Consider the following 17,451-nt stretch of genomic DNA (forward strand, 5'->3'; position numbering starts at 1 on the left):
TGACATTTCCCCAAAGCATTTGGCCAGGGAATCAAACTAACTTGGTGGCCTCAAGGGGAAAACACAATTTTCCAACAGAGCCAGCTCTATCACAGCCTCATTGAGCTACAAAATAAGACAGAAGCCTCAGAGGACACTGTGAAACCAGGAGGGCAGGGAGACACACATCTGAGCTTTGCTCAAAGCAGTTCCTGTTAATAGAGCCAGGTATTAATGGTCACCCTGAGGACTGTTCTCTCCACAAGCCAAACTCAGGTGTTCTGAAATAAATCCTGCAGGCTGAGGATCAAGGAGAGCACTCAGGAGTATTTATGAGAGGAGCAGGGGGAAGAGGTGAGTGTACACTGTCCCTTTCACATGAAAAGTGCATTTTATGAGGTCTGAAGCACAGACTAATCAAAGCACATGCTGTCTGCTTTGTACCTGCCAGAAATCCTGGTGGGAGAGGAGAGGGTTAGAAAAGGGAAGAAAATGAGGGAATGCTTGGTTACACCAAAAAAACCCCAGAAACCAGAATTAGAATAAAGACAAGTATCAGAGATATTAGCAGCTGGAAGAAACACCTGCTGGGTACCTGGAAACCAGAACAAAAGAGGACAAAGAACAACCAGAGGATTTTAGTGGGAGCCCTGTGGAAACAAGCAGCAGAATTAGGGATACACAAAGGTAAGAGCAAATAGAGCTTTGTCAAAGCCAAAATACACCACAAATGTTTGGTAGAGGAGTTAGGAAAGCAAGACACTTGTTCTGTACCTAAAGCAGCCCAGCTGCCCACAGGGATGTTTGTGCACTGTGTTAGAAGCAATTAAGAATTTTCTTTGACGAAATCCAGTTTTATTAAAAACAAACCAAGAAAAGAATTTGTACATTTCAGTGTCTACACAGGTCCCAGCAAACAGAGAAACATCAGAACTAACTGAAGCAGACAGGAGGGTCAAGTTTGGCTGGGAGGGGAAAGCCAACAAGCAAGGAAACCAACCAAAGTGGACAGGGTGTCAGAAAAGAAAGCCAAGAAGATAAAAACCTTCTCAGCTCAGCTTTGCTGGTTATCTGCAAGAAACTGCATCTCTGCTTGCTTCCACAAAGCCACAGGCAAGGATTTTGTCTCACCACTTCCTTACAGCCCTTTTAGGGATGGCAGAGGAATGTTCATACAGAGCAATGTAAGGTTATTATCCAGGTAAGAAGGTGCTTCCTGGTTATTATGCAAACACTACCTGTGCTGAGATCAGAGGGTGCAGGAATTTAAAAGCAGGGAATCTGAAGTTGAACAGTGACATTTCCCATGGATTATGGACCAGAATGGCTAAACACTTCAAGTTGTCTCCAAGCAAACCATAACCCAGCCTCACCAGCTCCAGCTGGGGACACTGGGGACACATTCATTGCAAACTCTGTCACAACAGTGCTGGCAAGACCTCACACAGCTGGATTTAGAGGACTCCTCACCATTTAACCTGGAGAACATACCTAAGTGTCCTCCAAGTACGCCTGCACTTAATACTGCTCTTTACTGAATTGTGATACTGGCTTTTGGTAAGGCAACATTTAGAGTTGCATCCTTTGGAATTAAGGTTTCAGAGGCACTTAAACCTCCAGGGAGCTCAGAGCTCTGACCCAGTGTTTGGGTCCTGAATGACAGCAGGATTTTAGGCTTGTCTCACTCACTGAAAGTTTGGGTCTATGGCAGCTTATCAAGCTCTGGTGGGAGCATCATGGTCCAGGCAAAGCCCATCCACAGAGCAAAGGATCCCAGAAATTCCAGCTAATAAATTAAGGCTCCTTTCCTTCTCACTCTTTCAAATCTGCGAGCAAGATCCTTCAATCCACCAGAAAAGGATTGTGCATCTACCTCCAGTCTTCTCCTTAGGGATCTTCCCTGAGTACTTTTTTCAACTCCTCTGCTCCTGAGATGCTCTTTAAATCACCCGGAAAGAAATCTGCCTCCTGAGCTGACTCCCAGCAAGTGTTCTTTAATGGACACACGCCTTCAGGTCAGGGCAGCTGAAGATACTCATTGCATTGGTCCATGATATGACCCTGCATTATCCAGTGCAAGTGAATTCTAGAGATGTTTTACTGGCACTTAGAGGCACCATTTGAAGTATTTTCCTTGTCCTTCACCTTGCTTGGCATTACTTTATGCCATGCCCAAACATCTAGAGAAGTAAACATAAATGCTGGCAGGAAATACTTAAGTAATAAATTTAATTAGAGGGCACTGAAAGCCTCTCTAATTACTTACTGCAGGAGGGGAAGCTGTTGCTGGTAGCTCAAAGGCTCTTGCTCTTATTGAGCAGCAGCAAGGAATTCTCCCCACAGGAGAAAAAACAGCAAGTCAAGTGTATCCTAATTAAACTAATCAGCCATCTAGAGTGGGGCTTTTATTTCCTAAATAGGCCAGAGGACTCTTAAAAGCAGTGCAGCTCACCTCCACCTTTCCACCAGGCTGTACTGCTGGAAGCTCAGCTGGGGGACACCTGGGAGCTCCCGTGCTGGCTCACCAGGGTGGGGACAGGGTGGAGAGGTAGCTCACAATTCAGAGCAATAACATGAACAGCATTGTTTCTTTGCTTTTTTGGGAGATGAAGCTTGTCAATCATTCATGCAGAAGCCAAAAAGATAGAGAGAGCACAAGAAAATTTTTAACAAACTCTGCTCGACAACTTACGTAACGTTAATGAAGCTTATGCCAGGTTAGATGTGCTAAGAAACCTCTACTCCTTAGTGAGAGCATATTCACCACTAAAACATGAGTTATTTCTCCTACAGATGGGTTAAAAATGCATTTGCTTTCCCACTGCCAAATGCAAGAGGGAAGAGACAGTGGAAGCACAGCAGACAGACAATCATGGTCTGGGCACCTCCACATCCTGAGAGCGTGTCTGTTCTCACATCAGCCTTTTGCTCAGGCTCCATATGAAATGTCTGCAAGCTGATTAATACCTTCTTTCTACTCTGAATGAATAGTAATCAATGCCTCTTTTCCCCTACTTTGATGGGCTTGCTTCCCAAGGGAAGAAACCACCACTCTTAGACAAAAATGGAGCCACAGGTTGCCTCCCTGTACAGGCTCAGCCCAAAAGCATGAGCCCGTGCTGGCACACACATCTGACCAAAAGTTTGTGCTGGCTGAGTGTCTCCAGGGTTTTTGGTCTTGCATGAGTGAAGAAAAAGCATTTAGGCTCATATTGCAGGAGCATTGTTGCCATTAATAAGGCAGTAACATCTACCTCCCTCCCCAGCAACTCTATAAATTATCAGTAGGAAAAAGGAGGGGCAGGAAGAGTGGGAAAAAAGTGGATTTTATCTTCTCACCCTGGCATTCAGTCACATGCACAGCAAGCTGACTCGGAAACCCAACAAAAGCACAATTCAGAGGCACATCACTCCCCAAAATCCTTTGGCAAGATCAGTCCTGATCACCCCACAATGGCCAATTTGTTGTTTTGGTGGCAGCTTTGCCTAAATAAAATTGGTTCTGTGAAAGGAGCAGCTCATACATCATCCCACTAAGGCTACAGCATCTAGATCTCAAACACACATGCTTGAAATTCACACAGATGCTACAAACACTGTCCTGGAATATGTCATTAAAATGCAACTAACTGCACAGACCTTTTAACTGCATCTCCTTCTAAACCACTGCTTGCATGCAGACATCATCTGTGGAAGTTTGCTTGGAATTAAAGTCAATCATCTTTGCCACTCTTCAGCCAGGATCTGGTCTCTGGATTGTCAGTGCTTTTCAGTAGCACAGCTTGCTTATGTCTGACAGTTCACAAACTCCTTTTTCCTTAAAAAAAGGAGAACTTTCCAGTGACCAGGCCTATTTTTGAGTACCACAATTCAAATTACCTCTGTGTAACATCCATAAGGATGCTTAGGGGAACAGTGATGACCCTCTCCCCCTTCTGCCTGAGCTCAGCAGCTCCTCCAGCACACAAAGGCAAATCCCCTCCAAGCAGAGGCTGCTTTGATAATCCAAGAGGAATGTGTGGCTGGAACCAGGCATGGAGGATGAGATGCAAAAGGGTTTCATCACTATGCAAGCGAAACTCAGAATGTGTGAGGTCAGCTCTGCAGCACCTCAGTTGTGCTTGGCTGAGTAAAAACAGTGTTATTTTTTTTAAACTGGAACCCAAAGCAAGCAACAAAATGAGAACAAGTTGCTGTCAGATCAATCTACTGTCAGCTTCCTTCGTTACCAAGGGAGAGCCAAGGCCAGCTCATTTTATCCTCTCCTCAAATTATCCTCTCACCTGGACATTACCACTGCCCTAATAGCCACAGCCAGATGTAGCCAGTCCCAAGGTGTCTTTAGGCAGAGAGCCAAGCAAACAAGAACCTCTATTTCTTCATTCTCAGAGTACACTGCTTCCAGGGTGTTATTAGGCTGTGGAAAAATCAGGTCCCAGGAGAAAAAAATAATAAAGCAAAGGCCACTGCAGTCCCCTAAATCTGCTGCCTCACTTTCAGGCAATCAAACCACAGCACAGAGACATCCAAGTGCAGCAGCAACATCTGTAAGTTATATAAAAATATAAAAAGCTATTTCAGCCTACTACAGGTCAGAGCCCTCAGTGCTGAGGGGCAAAGGAACAGAAAGTTGAGTTCAAAGGATTTGCCTTTGGATCTTTTATGCAGTGTGCTGGGAGTCGCCTGCAGAGTGCTCGGGAGCAGGAGAGCGATTAGCAAAAATAGTGTGGGATTCAGCATTTCTTCCCTACAACAAATCCTGTTTATGGAAAGCCTAAGGGATGAGGGTGATAGCTTGACAAGATAAAATGATGAAAGTGAGTGAATGCAAAACAGACTGTCATGAAACCACAGAGAGAAACACTGGGTATTTTGCAAAGAATACACATCCTTCCTTTGGTCGGGTTGTTTTTTTTTTTAATCACAAAAAGCAGACATCACGTTTGTGGCAGGGGGAAAAGAAAACAGGTGTTCATGACACGCTTTGGAGCTTTATGTATCAAAACTAAGTGCCAAAATCCACCTCTCTGCTGTCTGTTTTCCAGCAAAGCCCTGCTCTGCTGCCTGGGTAACCAACACATTCGTCCAGTGCTCTTGACAGGGACCCCAGGTATTTGATCATCTTGTGGTTACCTGTGCCTGCTAAACACAAACCAGGGAACTGCACATGTTCAGCCCACAGTGGGTTTATATAAAGCTTTAAATTCTTTTTTTTCCCCAGTGTTGAAGCTTTCTGGAAATGCCTGACACTGTGCCAGGTGCACCCTGCAGCAATAAGGGGGGGAGATGCTGATGTCCCTTTGAAAGCTTCATTTTCAGATGGTGCAGATGAAAATGCTGCTAAAAGCTGGAGGACCATTGTGTGATATGATGGAAAATTACCTAACCTGCAGTTATCTGCATCAAGGAGTCCATCTCAGCTGCCAGTCCTGGGGCAGAGCTGCCTTTACCTCCCCAGTGGGATTTACAGTGTGGATAATTAGGTCTGTGCTGTCCACAACAACAAGTGGGATGCTACGTGGCTCCCCTTTCACAGGGAGACAAAACCAGATCAGAATTAGGATTTTTACCAGCACCTCTCATGACAGCACAAACACCCAGAACAGTGCAGTGCTGCAGAAAGAACCTGGGCTCAAAAGGGGGACAGAGAAAGGCTGTTCAATAGGGGTGAAATACCTGGGTGGGACACAAAAAAACCCACAAGAGCATCTCCTTCCTTTAGGAATCTGGAGATGACACTGGAAGGGAAAAGTCCAGTGAGTTTCCCCTGAAATTATTTAACTTGTGGGGCTCTCACACAGTCAGAAAGAAGTCTGGGAAAGAGAAAGATCCAGTGAGTTTCCCCTGAAATTATTTAACTTGTGGGGCTCTCACACAGCCAGAAAGAAGCAGCAAAGAAATGTGATTACAACCTATGATTTCCCAGCCCACCAGCATATAGGAAGTGGTAATATTTTGTCTGTAAACATTAAAATAAGGTCATTTTATAGAAACAATCTTTCTGTCATTACAGAAAAAGCACTGCAATGCTACTGAAAACCAAAATGCTCAGAAGAGAACACTTGACACACTTCATTTAACTTACACCCTCACACAGGTAATAACTGAAGGATTCTAGGTCAAAAAAGCCATTAAATAAAATACATTTAGCAGTGCAATGTGCTCACCTTCCCATCATAGCGTTTCACTATGAACTGGTCCAGGCCCAGGTCTGCAAGAGAAAAAAAATACTTACAGAAAAGAAAGCTTTTATGGCATAGAATGAACTATTTCTTGTGTTTTCTGTTTCAGAGGACTGGAAAGTAAAATGCACAGTCTGAGTAACATGTGTAGAAAACATAAGGACAGGAGGAAAATTTTGTTTGGTTTTGTACATTTTGTACTTTGTATTTTGAACACAAAAAGCCAACAAACTCATGGAATCAGAGAAGAAAACCTCCTTCTACAGCAGGGCCAGCAAGAGCTCAGCAATCAGGACCTCTCGAGAGCCTGAAATACCCTCCCCAAAGCAGATCTCTGCACTATTACCAGGCAAACATTTCACCTGTGACTCTTGATGCTTTTAATAACACCTTTTAAATGGCCCAGAAATGGGAAAAAAAAAAAAAACACTTGTTCCCAAAGTTAATTGGGATGTCCCCAAGCAAATCCAAAGCTTGTTCATATCTGAGTATAAAATAAATAGATTTTAAAGGAGATAAGTTGTAGATACATTTGTAAGAAGTGGAGATCTTTAGCTGGATTGGAAAAAGGCAAGGAGAGGGACTGTTTATATCAATAAAGTCTCTGATACCTTCCCAAAATGTTTATTTATGTTGAAGAGGGGAAAAGAACATCCCAGCCTTAGCTGAGTTAAGGCACAAAGCTCTCATCCAACCCACAATGCCCAGCAGGCTGCCTCTAACACCAGGGACTGCACGTATAAGCAAGATGACAAAAAAAAAAAAAATCGGTAAGATTAATTATCTGAGCTCTGCAATCCAAAGTGAGGAAGATGCATCCTGAGAAGAGATTAGGCACAACTCGAGTTGAATATTTCCAGTAAAACTCAGGAGAGCAGAGGCTGATTTTTGGTGCTCTGAGAAATAAAACTTCCAGAGAGCGACGTCCTGTGCATCTTCTGCCACTGTTTATGGTAATTAGCACGTTCTCATTTCAATTTTAATTAGAAAATAAGATGGAAAAACCAAAAGAAAGCCTTCCCCATGCCTGCTGCATCACCTGCTTTTGAAAGAGGATAATGAAACCCTTCCTGCCTGCTGGAAAGTTTCACAGCATTGTGCAGAAAATGGAATTATTCATTGCTCCAGAGTGACCCCCTTGCCCTTTGTGACCCAAAGCAGCTCCAGCTCCTCTGCCACCAATTTCAAAGGTCAAAGCAATTGTCACAGAACTTTCTGCACTTGTGACAATTCCAGCTAGAAAGCACCTTCTCACTATTTCATAAGCCTGATAATAATGCAAATTGCATATTCATACACTTTTTCAGACTTCAATCTTCTGCATTTTGTCCTTCTCCAAGCTGTGGGTATAAATGCAGTAAGTATTAGTGCATTTAGAGGTAGGATTGTCTGATAAATGTGATTATTTTATGACAGACACTTTATGTGGTCAGAGCTCACCCTGACCACACCATCTGGATGTTGACTTAAGCTGAGCTTATGTCCATGTGTCATAATAAAGTCATTTCTCAGGGACACCTCCTTTTCCCATGCCAGGAAATGCTGCTGAAAGACAGATCCCTGACAGCCTGACATTATACATGTACTCATGGAAAGCCAAAAAAAGGACATGGGTTAAAAATAGCAAGTGAAAGTATGTCTTAATGGCACCTCCTGCAACTGGACATTGGGAAAGTACAGAGGTTTCAAGAGAGAGCCAAAATGAATGGATGATTGTGTAGAGAACAGCAAGAAAAGATGAGCTGATAACTATCATTTTATATATATAAATACCACATGTTTCTAAACAATTATAATAAATATTCATGTAATAAATAAATATGGAAATAAAGGCTCCTGGGATGTGCCAGCAGTGGTGTGGGCACAGGCCCAGGGCAGTGACTGTCCCCTGGGCTGGCCCTGCTCAGGGACCTCCAGGGCTGTGTCCAGTTCTGGGTCCCCAGTCCAGGAAGGACCTGGAGGGGCTGGAGCGTGTTCAGGGAAGGGGCTGGAGCCCCAGGAGGAGCTGAGAGAGCTGGAAAGGGGCTCAGCCTGGAGCAAAGGAGGCTCAGGGGGGACCTTGTGGCTCTGCACAACTCCCTGCCAGGAGGGGACAGCCAGGGGGGGTCGGGCTGTGCTGCCAGGGAACAGGGACAGGACAAGGGGAAAGGGCCTCAGGCTGGGCCAGGGGAGGTTTAGGTTGGATATCAGGAAAAACTCCTTCACCAAAAGGGTGGTCAAGCACTGGCACAGGCTGCCCAGGGCAGTGGTGATGTCACCATCCCTGGAGGGATTTAAAAGCCATGTGGATGTGGCACTTGCGGACATGATTTAGTGGTAGCCTTGGCAGTGCTGGGCCAATGGTTGACCTCAATCTCAAAATCTTTTCCAACCCAGATGATTCCACAATTGTACTGCACACACAAACACATTGGCTTCCACCAGAGTTCTATATGGTCACCCTCCCAGCCAGGCACAACAATGTCCCCTCTCCTCTGCTGCATTAATTAAGCTGCACACTTCAATTCCTCTGTGAAATTCCCCTTCCATTGGTCCTGAGAGAAGCAGCCAATTCAAAAGCTGAAAAGAGGCATTTATGTTCAATTCATACACTTTTACTCTATACATTTTCTTTTTCCCAGGGCAATTTTATTTTCTTTTTTAAGGACCTAGCTGCCTGTTTTTCTACAAGCCTTTAAACCTGACAAAAGGAAACCAACAAAGAGGGCCTGGGGTCTTTCTTTAAATTAGATAAAAAACCCCAAGAAGCTGCAATAGGAATTCAGCATTTGTGTGGCCTGGTGAGCCAATGGGAACACTGCATGGATGAGGACAATCTCAGAGAACAAGGGAAGGGAAGAATGGCAGTTACTGCACCTCTGCCTTTCAAAAGGCAGAGTGTTGTTAAAGTCACCACGGCATTGTCTCTAAGTGCCACACTCCCAAGACAAACAGCCCCTGCCTGGGCTATTGTTGCTGAGCTGCAGGAACACAGGCTAATAGGCATGTTGAACCAAGAAAAAAAGAGCTTTTTCACCTTTCACTAAGGAGCAGGGGCTGAAAAAGCATTCTCCCAGAAGTGGGTGAAAGGATTTCCTCAAGAGAGGCAGCAATGAAAGCCAGGAGTCATTTCAGGAAGATACCTGGCTGCCTCAAGCCTTCCTGGGACACACCCCATGGCTAGTCTGGATTGCAGTGATCACCCAGAGCTTCACTCATTGTTTCTCTTGAACAAACCCAGAGTTTGCACCATGATCTGCCCCAAAATACACTTTTATTTACCTGAGACCCTGCACAACCCCTCACCTTTCCTTACACACTCCTTCTGCTCCTGCAGCCAAAGGCTCTGCACCAGCCCCTCACTGCCAGCAGCATTTCAGTGACCTGCAATGATTTCCCAGTCAGCTTCCCTGGAATGTTTAACCACCCCTGTTTATTACTCCTACAAATTCTGATGCCACCTACCAGGAGCCCCAAATAAACAGCAGCACTGCCATGGAGTATCTAAACACATAGCACCACCAGAAATGTTATTTCAGAGTAGACTGACACCATTTACTCACCAATACCAGGGATATAGGCTGACACTTTTATTCATCTGATGGTACTTTCACAGCACTCTAAAAATAAAAATGATTCAATATAAAGCAAAAATTACTTAACACTCACTGCCTGCCACAATGGGGAAAAGAGGGTGTTCAGCAGCAGAACCATACTCCCTGCATTTACTTCTCTCAGTTTGGAGAAAGGAATGAATTTTCATGGAGAAGGAATGAATTATGTTAAGGAAAAAACACAGAATAACTTGTTCTTGCTCTTGTTCAACAATAGCCAAATCTAAAATCAAATGCTTATTATATTCCTATTGATTAACAAAAACATACTTTCCATGGATTTTCTCAAAGCCAGCTAATTACCACACTTGATAAATATGCAGTCAATTACTAAGCTCTTCATGTTATCTTGTAAAAATAAATCCATAGGCAGTAGGTTATAGACTGCAGTTCTAAAAAACATTTTAAAAATGAGCTTCCAGAAGAAGAACAATTATATTATGCCAAGAACACAGTTGAGATCAATTAGAAACCACCATGATTTCCTCTGGGACACCAGCAGCTTCTCACTGATGGAAAAACCTTTTCAATTCCTTCCAAGTCTTGATATCCTTGTCAGATTTTTCACATTATTTGGGTAACATTCACTCACGATCTGCTTTTTTCTCCCACTGCTTAATATATAACATGGACTCCTTCATTGCCAGCAGATGAATAAAAGAGCTAATTATGAAGACTGAAAAGCCTGCTAAGTGTGCTTGTGATATGCCACATTATGGCAGGAGAAAATGCTGGAGCAAGCTTTCCCCTCCAGAGCTGTAATCCAGCTTCTGATTGTTGTATTCAGAGTATTTCCCCTCTGAATCTAAAATGGAATCTGCAAGCAAACAATGAGCTGCCTGAGACTTCTCAGGGGACAACAGACCCGTGCTCAGGTTCAATTCCAGGACTGATTTGTTCCAGGAAGGAAGGATGAAGGGACTTGGTTCTCATATATCTCCTCCTGCTCCAACAAGGCAGTCAGTCTCCCTGTGAGACATGCACTCCTAACACACCTGCTCAGCCACACCAACCTGGCACTGTATGGGAAGCCCTCCTTTATGTGACTTCCAGCACATAAGCATACAGGTAAATGCATCTCTTGCTCCTCCCTGGCTCTTTTCCTGGGCTCTCATATCAGGCATGAGAGGCTCAAAGATGATTCTTGCCCAGGCATTGTGTATTTCCACAGAAAAAGAGCCCCACCTTGGTCAGGAGACAACCAGAGCTACCTCTCACATCCTTGCTCTGAAAAGCTCCTCAGCAGATGTACCAGGGAAGAATAGAGAGTGAAATCCCAGAAGGACTGGAATCCCAGAATCTCTGGCTTCCTTCTGGGTCTTAAATATCCCAGCTGACCACTTTGTGTAACTTTAGGGATCTGTACCAGCCCAGGGAGTTCTTCCCTCCTCATTACATGAGTACTTATCTCAGCTCCTAGCTGGTGGTTGTACAGGAGATCAGATCTATATTTCATAAACTTTAATCAAAATTACAAATAACCACTCATGCGTTGTACCACCCCAGAGGCCAGCTTGTGCTCAGCTCCTCATGCAGCTCAGACATGGAAAACAAACCATTTCTACCAGGAGGAGCAAGCTGCACACTGATGCAGCCACCAGCAATCAGCTCTGTCCTTCACAGCTCCTCTCCTCTGTCACCACCCCCTGCACAGAGCCTGCGGGGCCCCAGCTGCTGCCTCTGCCTGGCTTTCAGCAGCATCTTTGGGGTCTCTTGAACTCAAACAAAACAAACAACCCATCCAAAACACATTCCAAGAGTTCAGATATTTGACTTGCTGTTCATTATGTGGTGAAGCTTGAAATGCACCCTTCCTCTGGCAGGAGTCTGGGATAACCAGCCAGGTTAACACAGGCCTGGTTTGGGAAGAATCTGCCTTCATTACAACATGCTGAGATGAGATAGAAGAAGTATTTTTTACTTCTTTCAGTGTTTATTGCAAAGGCCATAGGAAAGCTGAGCATGACACAGCTCCTTCTTAGTTCAGGATGCTCCAAAATACTCACTTGCCTCAGGAAAATGATCAGTGCAGAATGGGCCCAGATAAACTTGGGGAAATGGAGGGAATCCTTGCACTTCCCACCAGAGACAGAGTATTTTCAGCTTATTTTCAGCTGGTTTGGGACTGGGATTCCAAGGAAGCACCAGGCAGGAAACAGCCATCCCTTCCCATCCACTCTTGGAGCAAAATTAACCTCTCAGGCATGAGAGGACATAGGAGACAAAAAAATAATACAGGACTGCAGGGAGCAGAAATCACCACCCACGCTTCTCCTGGCACTTGAACTTTCCAGATAGCACAGAAAGGAATTATTTTTTTTTAAAGCAGCTTTCAAGTTTAATGCCATTCTTTGGCTTCTTCTGACAAACCATTCCAAGCTCAGCAAGCTCATGCCATTACTTAAGCACAGCTTGCCTGGTTGGGAGTGCTGTGGCAGGAAGTTTGAACCAGAGAAAGCAATCTGCAGGAGCTGAGGAACTGGCATTCATTTTCCCCAAGCTAGCAAAACACAGGCCAGAATTAAGCTGACACTTATTGACAATAAATCAAACTTTCCCCTACGTAATCCATAAAAATGAATCAGGCACACAATACCTTCACAGAGGATGAGCAGTTTAAAAATAAATACAACAGGGACTCAGCTACCTCGTTACTCCAGATCACTTCTATTCCTCAGTGCTTTCTCTCCATAAAGCAGCAGAGGCATTTACAAGAAGTTACTCCCTGAAATTATGACCTGCAGCTTGAGCACACTGAAGGATTACCTCCAAGAGGTTTCCCAGGAACACACCAGGCTGCATCAGAAGCCCAAGGAAGGCCTTGGGATGAAGGCAGGATGCTCCAGCCCCAGTGGAGGGCACACCCAAGTTGTGACTCAGGATGAAAGCAGCCCCAGCATTTCCCAACTAACCTGTAACCTAAATTATCCTATGAGTCAAAAGCACCAGCAGGGTGTGAAGTACAGAACTCATCTGGCCAGCAGGTAGCACTCTTTGTTTTCAATTTCTGGTCTGAAAACCAGACCTATCTTCCTTTTATTTTTTACTGCCAGCTTTAAAAACATCTCAGAACAAGGTTATGGCTGGTTTGACTTTATTGTAGCAATAAGTGTTTTACTCTTCTACTGTTCATTATGTGTTCAAAAACCCCATTTACTGTGATTGTGATGATGTACAGAGCTGGTAAAGAACAACGACCCTAGAGCAGCTCCATCTAGAAGCAAATCCACAGCATTTCCCTAAGTGTTCTGAGGACAGATTTTTCAACTCAACAAAATCCAAGATGCCTACCTTCCTGCCCTGCCTGCTGAGGGGCAGCCCAAGCTCAGCTTCCATCCCATTCCACTTGCCAAAAGCACCTAAAACCACTTCCTTCCCTTCCAAGCTGCTGTGTGTCACTGACTGGCAGCATTTGCAGGCACCATGGCTTCATGGGGCCACCTCAACAGCCAGGATAACAAAGGGAATACAATGGGAAGTGAGTGGCTACAACTGAGGAATTAATTATTTCCCATTAGTCACCTCTGCTTGTCTCTGAGGGAGGTGTTTGCTCAGCATTCTTCCACCTATTTGCTGTACACACCCTAAAATGCACCAAGCACGTGGAAGAACCAAAAGAAGAATCAGATGTGTTGAAATGAAATACAGGATGTTTTTAGTTGTTAAGCTTCCAGACAGGTGCTACTGCTTTTCCAAGTACCAATTCAAGGAGTTTGAGATAGACAAGATGGTAACCTACAGCCATTAATTCCCATGGAAACTACAGCCATTTCCAGGGAAAATGGAAATTTAGGATGGAAACCTAAATATCAATTCACCTACATGCTTTAAACACTAATGCCAGGGTTATTTTTTCTTCCCTCCTGCACACACTTCATATTGTTATTTTCTAAGCACAAGGGTACACAGTATTTAATTAGCAGCTGTCAGCTAAGATATCAAAACAGTTTCACAATTTGGACATAAACCCCACACTCAAATATTTAACATTTGGGGGCTGAAGTTCTTGAGAAATGTCTGCAGAGACAAGGGAAGTTTTAATTTGACAAAAAACTGTTTCATTCTTTGAGATACAATACGGGAGACCAAAAAACATGATCTCCCACGTCTCACCCCAAACATCCATCTCTAAAATGGAGACAAAATGAATCTCTAAATGGAGACAAAAATCTCTAAAATGCAGACAAAAGCCTCCTGCTACCCCACCAACACTAAATATTCAGGACACAGTTTTCCAGACAAGAGCAAGGTGTTTCTCTCCCACTTTTTGATTGTCAAAACCTCCCCAGGTACCACGAGCATTTGTCTGCAACCCACAGGGGATTTGAAGATGGCAGAGATGAGCCTTACCCTGACCAGCAGTATCACATGGGGCTGCCTCAACCCCTGTGGAATCATTTAGGTTGGAAAAGACCCCTAAGATCATCGACTCTAGCCTTCATTGCTGATGTTTTCCTTGCCAAAACAAACTCCTTTTGTAGGTTTAGGAAGTACTTCAGTTAAAGGTAATATTTCCCTATTAAATATAGGAGAAAGGCATCCCATCTGCTCTTTAGGGCTCACACCAGCCAGCTCTGCTACACTGCAACAGCATTTTGGGAAACAGGAAAGGACTCAGGCTAATTTTGGGCTTGGAGCAGGAGACCTTCAGGAGATGCTTCCTAGCCCTGGCAATCAGAGCTGGGATGTTTACAGAGCAGGTGAGCAGAGCCTGAGGAGTATCAGCTCCCCTCCAGCACTCACTCTCTGGCTGCTTCTCGTTGGGGGTGATGGACCTCACAAAATCCTGCGGGGTCATGAACACCTCGGACTCGCCGTGCTCGTTGATGACCTTCAGCGTGGCAAAGTACCTGAAGATTTTGTCTGGTGTGGAGTAGGCTCTGATCCTGTTCTCATATTCCATCACCTGGAAATGAAATTCAGGCAGCATTAGATGTGCACTGTCCCTGCCCCACGCTGATTCCTCCAAGAGATTTGCCACAGGACAAGTTGCATGCAGCAACACAACTCTGGACTCTTTTGGCATTGCCCCTTTCAAAAACCCTTTGAGCACCAAGGAAAATTGGACATATCAGCTGCTGATGTCCCAGGATTAAGAACAAACACTAAAAATCTTTATTATGAATAAATTTAGACTCTTCATGGTGGCAGAAGAAAAACAAATGCACAAAATCCCTGAAGGTGCTTTAAAAACATGAGCATAAGAAAACACACTGGCATCATATTTGTGAATCTAAAGCAGCTCAACATTTTAACCACAGTGTTGAAGGGTTTGATTTGTGATTAATATATGAAGTAAAAGAAAAAAGTCTTGGAAGGCTGGGAGAAACCTTTACTTTCAAGCAGAGTCTTGGAAAAAATCACTTGGAGCCACAGCTGGTTGCTCAGTCACCCAAGCTCATTTTTTCCTCTTTTCTATCACATTGGCAGAATTCCCCAGAAACTCAGTCCTCCCCACCAATCTGCTTCTTCCTAACTCTGCCAGCAGTGATTTTTTTTTTTTTTTTTGGTACCTAGAATCAGTTTCCTCTCCAACAGCTGGAATTAATCAAAGTCAGACAGCTTTTCTAAACAAAATCCCAACAGAAGGCCACAAGGGTGGAAAAAGGCACAGACACCTACACTTCATCATGTATCAGCACAGAAAACTTTCCTCCTTACTTCAGCTTTTCAGTCCTGCATTATATGCTGTGTTTAACAGTCCATAATGTACTTGAAACCTGCAGCTGGCCAAGAGCCACAGGAGGAAAAAATCCCCACCAATGATGTGCTGCAAGAGAACAGGCAAGATCAAGGGTACTGCCAAGGCAGCTGTAGATCATTCCTGGCTTGGGTCCTGGCTCAGCCTTGTCCTTAAATTCCTGAACAACTTCCTCAGCCTGATGTTTATCAGACAGAAAACACCCTCTCTAGTTTTTCTTACTTCTAGGATTAAAAAAAAAAGTCAAATGTTTCAAATCCCCCAAGCCAGGCCTTGGTAAAGCAAAGCCTCTCTCCTCTTTATTTGCCCCAGATGACATTACCTGGAATGACAATACCTAAAGCATTGTCCCCACTCCTCTCTGCACACCACAGCTTTTCCAGAATTCACATGGCCTTGCACCAACCACTACAGGCAGTTCCCTCCCTCCTGCAGGAGAAAGCTTTTTTCCCCTAGGGCCTTTGCACTTCTGATCAACAAACCTAATCCCACTTTTATTGCTTCAGTCCACAAGGTTCTGCACAGCTAAGGGCATTGGAATGAGGAAAAATACTTTATTGCCAAGCTCCAAGTAAAAGATGACACCCACTTTTCCACCTCTCTGGCTTTGTCTACTGCTCCCACCTGGCAGGAGGCAGCTCCTTATGCCAAAGTGATCTTTTCACTTGTGGGTGCAGGCCATATCTCACTCCAGCCTGAGCTGATCTCAGGAATAAGACCCCACCCAGCTTAATCAGCCAGAAACAGCTCAGTATTTTTACCTTCAAGGAAGACAAATAAAAAGAGAACAGTATGAAACCCCAGACTGGAGCAAAGAGCAGACACCACAGACCACCACCAGCTCCCTCCATCCATGGCAACCCTTCAACACAGCCTGCTTTCTAGCTAAAAACACCTCATTAACCAAATTTTCCAAGCCAGTGGAAAAATTTCTTGCAAGGCACTATCAATTTCTTTCCCTCAACCCAGCTGGGCACAACTCAACAACCCCACTGCAGCACCAGACACAGGAGTCCTGACATTCTGCAGTAAAACCATGTTTCATTTTACCCCACTTGACTTCATAGCCACAATGGCTCTTCCCTCTACACCTGTTTGAAGCCCCTGCTAAGATGCTGCTCTCAGGCTTGTTGTTTTCAGGTGCTTTTCTCCTCACGTTTAGAATATTTAGAGCATTACTTCCACAGCAACAAGAGCTTACTAACATGGGCTCAAAACCACATCTCCTGCCTCATCTTACAGCATACAAAAATGCACAATCTGGACCAAAAGAGTAGAATCTAAACTGCTTTTTAGCATCTCACAGGCTGCTTTCATCATAACTGAAATCTCACTTCTTCCACAAGCCTCCCTACAAGAAGGGAACAAACACAGCCACACTTCTTCCCTTTTGCCTGCAGCCTAACTCACAATTACATCATTCTTGGTAATGAGCTAATCAGCTGGCAAAAACTGACAAATGTTGCAGCCCATCCCTCCGGCTGCAAGGCTGAGTGCAACACGAAGCCAGGTCAAGAAGGGAGCAGCCAAGATGCTGCAAATGGGGAAAAACTCACTTTGTGCCTGCGTGCTGAACATCAAGTGGGTGCTAACAAGGGTGGCCTGATCCCCCGACACACGCGGAGTTAAGAGCCCACATCTTTGGGTGCAGACAACCATTTGTGAGGGGTTTTTACACTGCTTCAAAGCCACTTGGACTGAAAATCGAGCCAGGCAAGTGTCTCCTCTCCTGACCTCTCACCTTTCCCTAGTACAAACCAATCCTTGAAGCAAGGAAGGCCAGTCAAAATTCTCATCCTGCCTCCAGAAATGCAGCCTCACGAAATCAGGCACCTCCAGAAAGATTATATGATCCAAAGAGAAAAATCCCTTTTTTGCATTTATTAGTAGAGCATGTACTGGAGGAGAAAGACAAGTAAGTAATCCCTGTTGCTCTACAAAAGTGAAGGTGCTGTTGAGACTGTCAATGTTTATGCTAAGCCTCAGGTTAAAAGAA

At 44.4% G+C, this 17,451-nt stretch overlaps 1 protein-coding gene across 6 annotated transcripts in view; it reads right to left on the bottom strand.

Annotated features, from left to right (window-relative positions):
- The window catches only part of MICU1 (mitochondrial calcium uptake 1), a 90,897-nt gene that overhangs the window by 50,962 nt on the left and 22,484 nt on the right, over nucleotides 1-17,451 (bottom strand). For all 6 annotated transcript variants that reach the window (XM_059850977.1, XM_059850976.1, XM_059850975.1 and 3 more), the window contains 2 exons: nucleotides 14,498-14,660; nucleotides 6,147-6,190 (listed from right to left, as the gene is read on the bottom strand). In XM_059850977.1, the coding sequence (XP_059706960.1) occupies nucleotides 6,147-6,190; nucleotides 14,498-14,660 (207 nt within the window). The remainder of the gene's footprint in view (nucleotides 1-6,146; nucleotides 6,191-14,497; nucleotides 14,661-17,451) is intronic.

This window comes from Haemorhous mexicanus, chromosome 7, assembly GCF_027477595.1.
Source record: "Haemorhous mexicanus isolate bHaeMex1 chromosome 7, bHaeMex1.pri, whole genome shotgun sequence".
Classification (NCBI taxonomy): Eukaryota; Metazoa; Chordata; class Aves; order Passeriformes; family Fringillidae; genus Haemorhous; species Haemorhous mexicanus.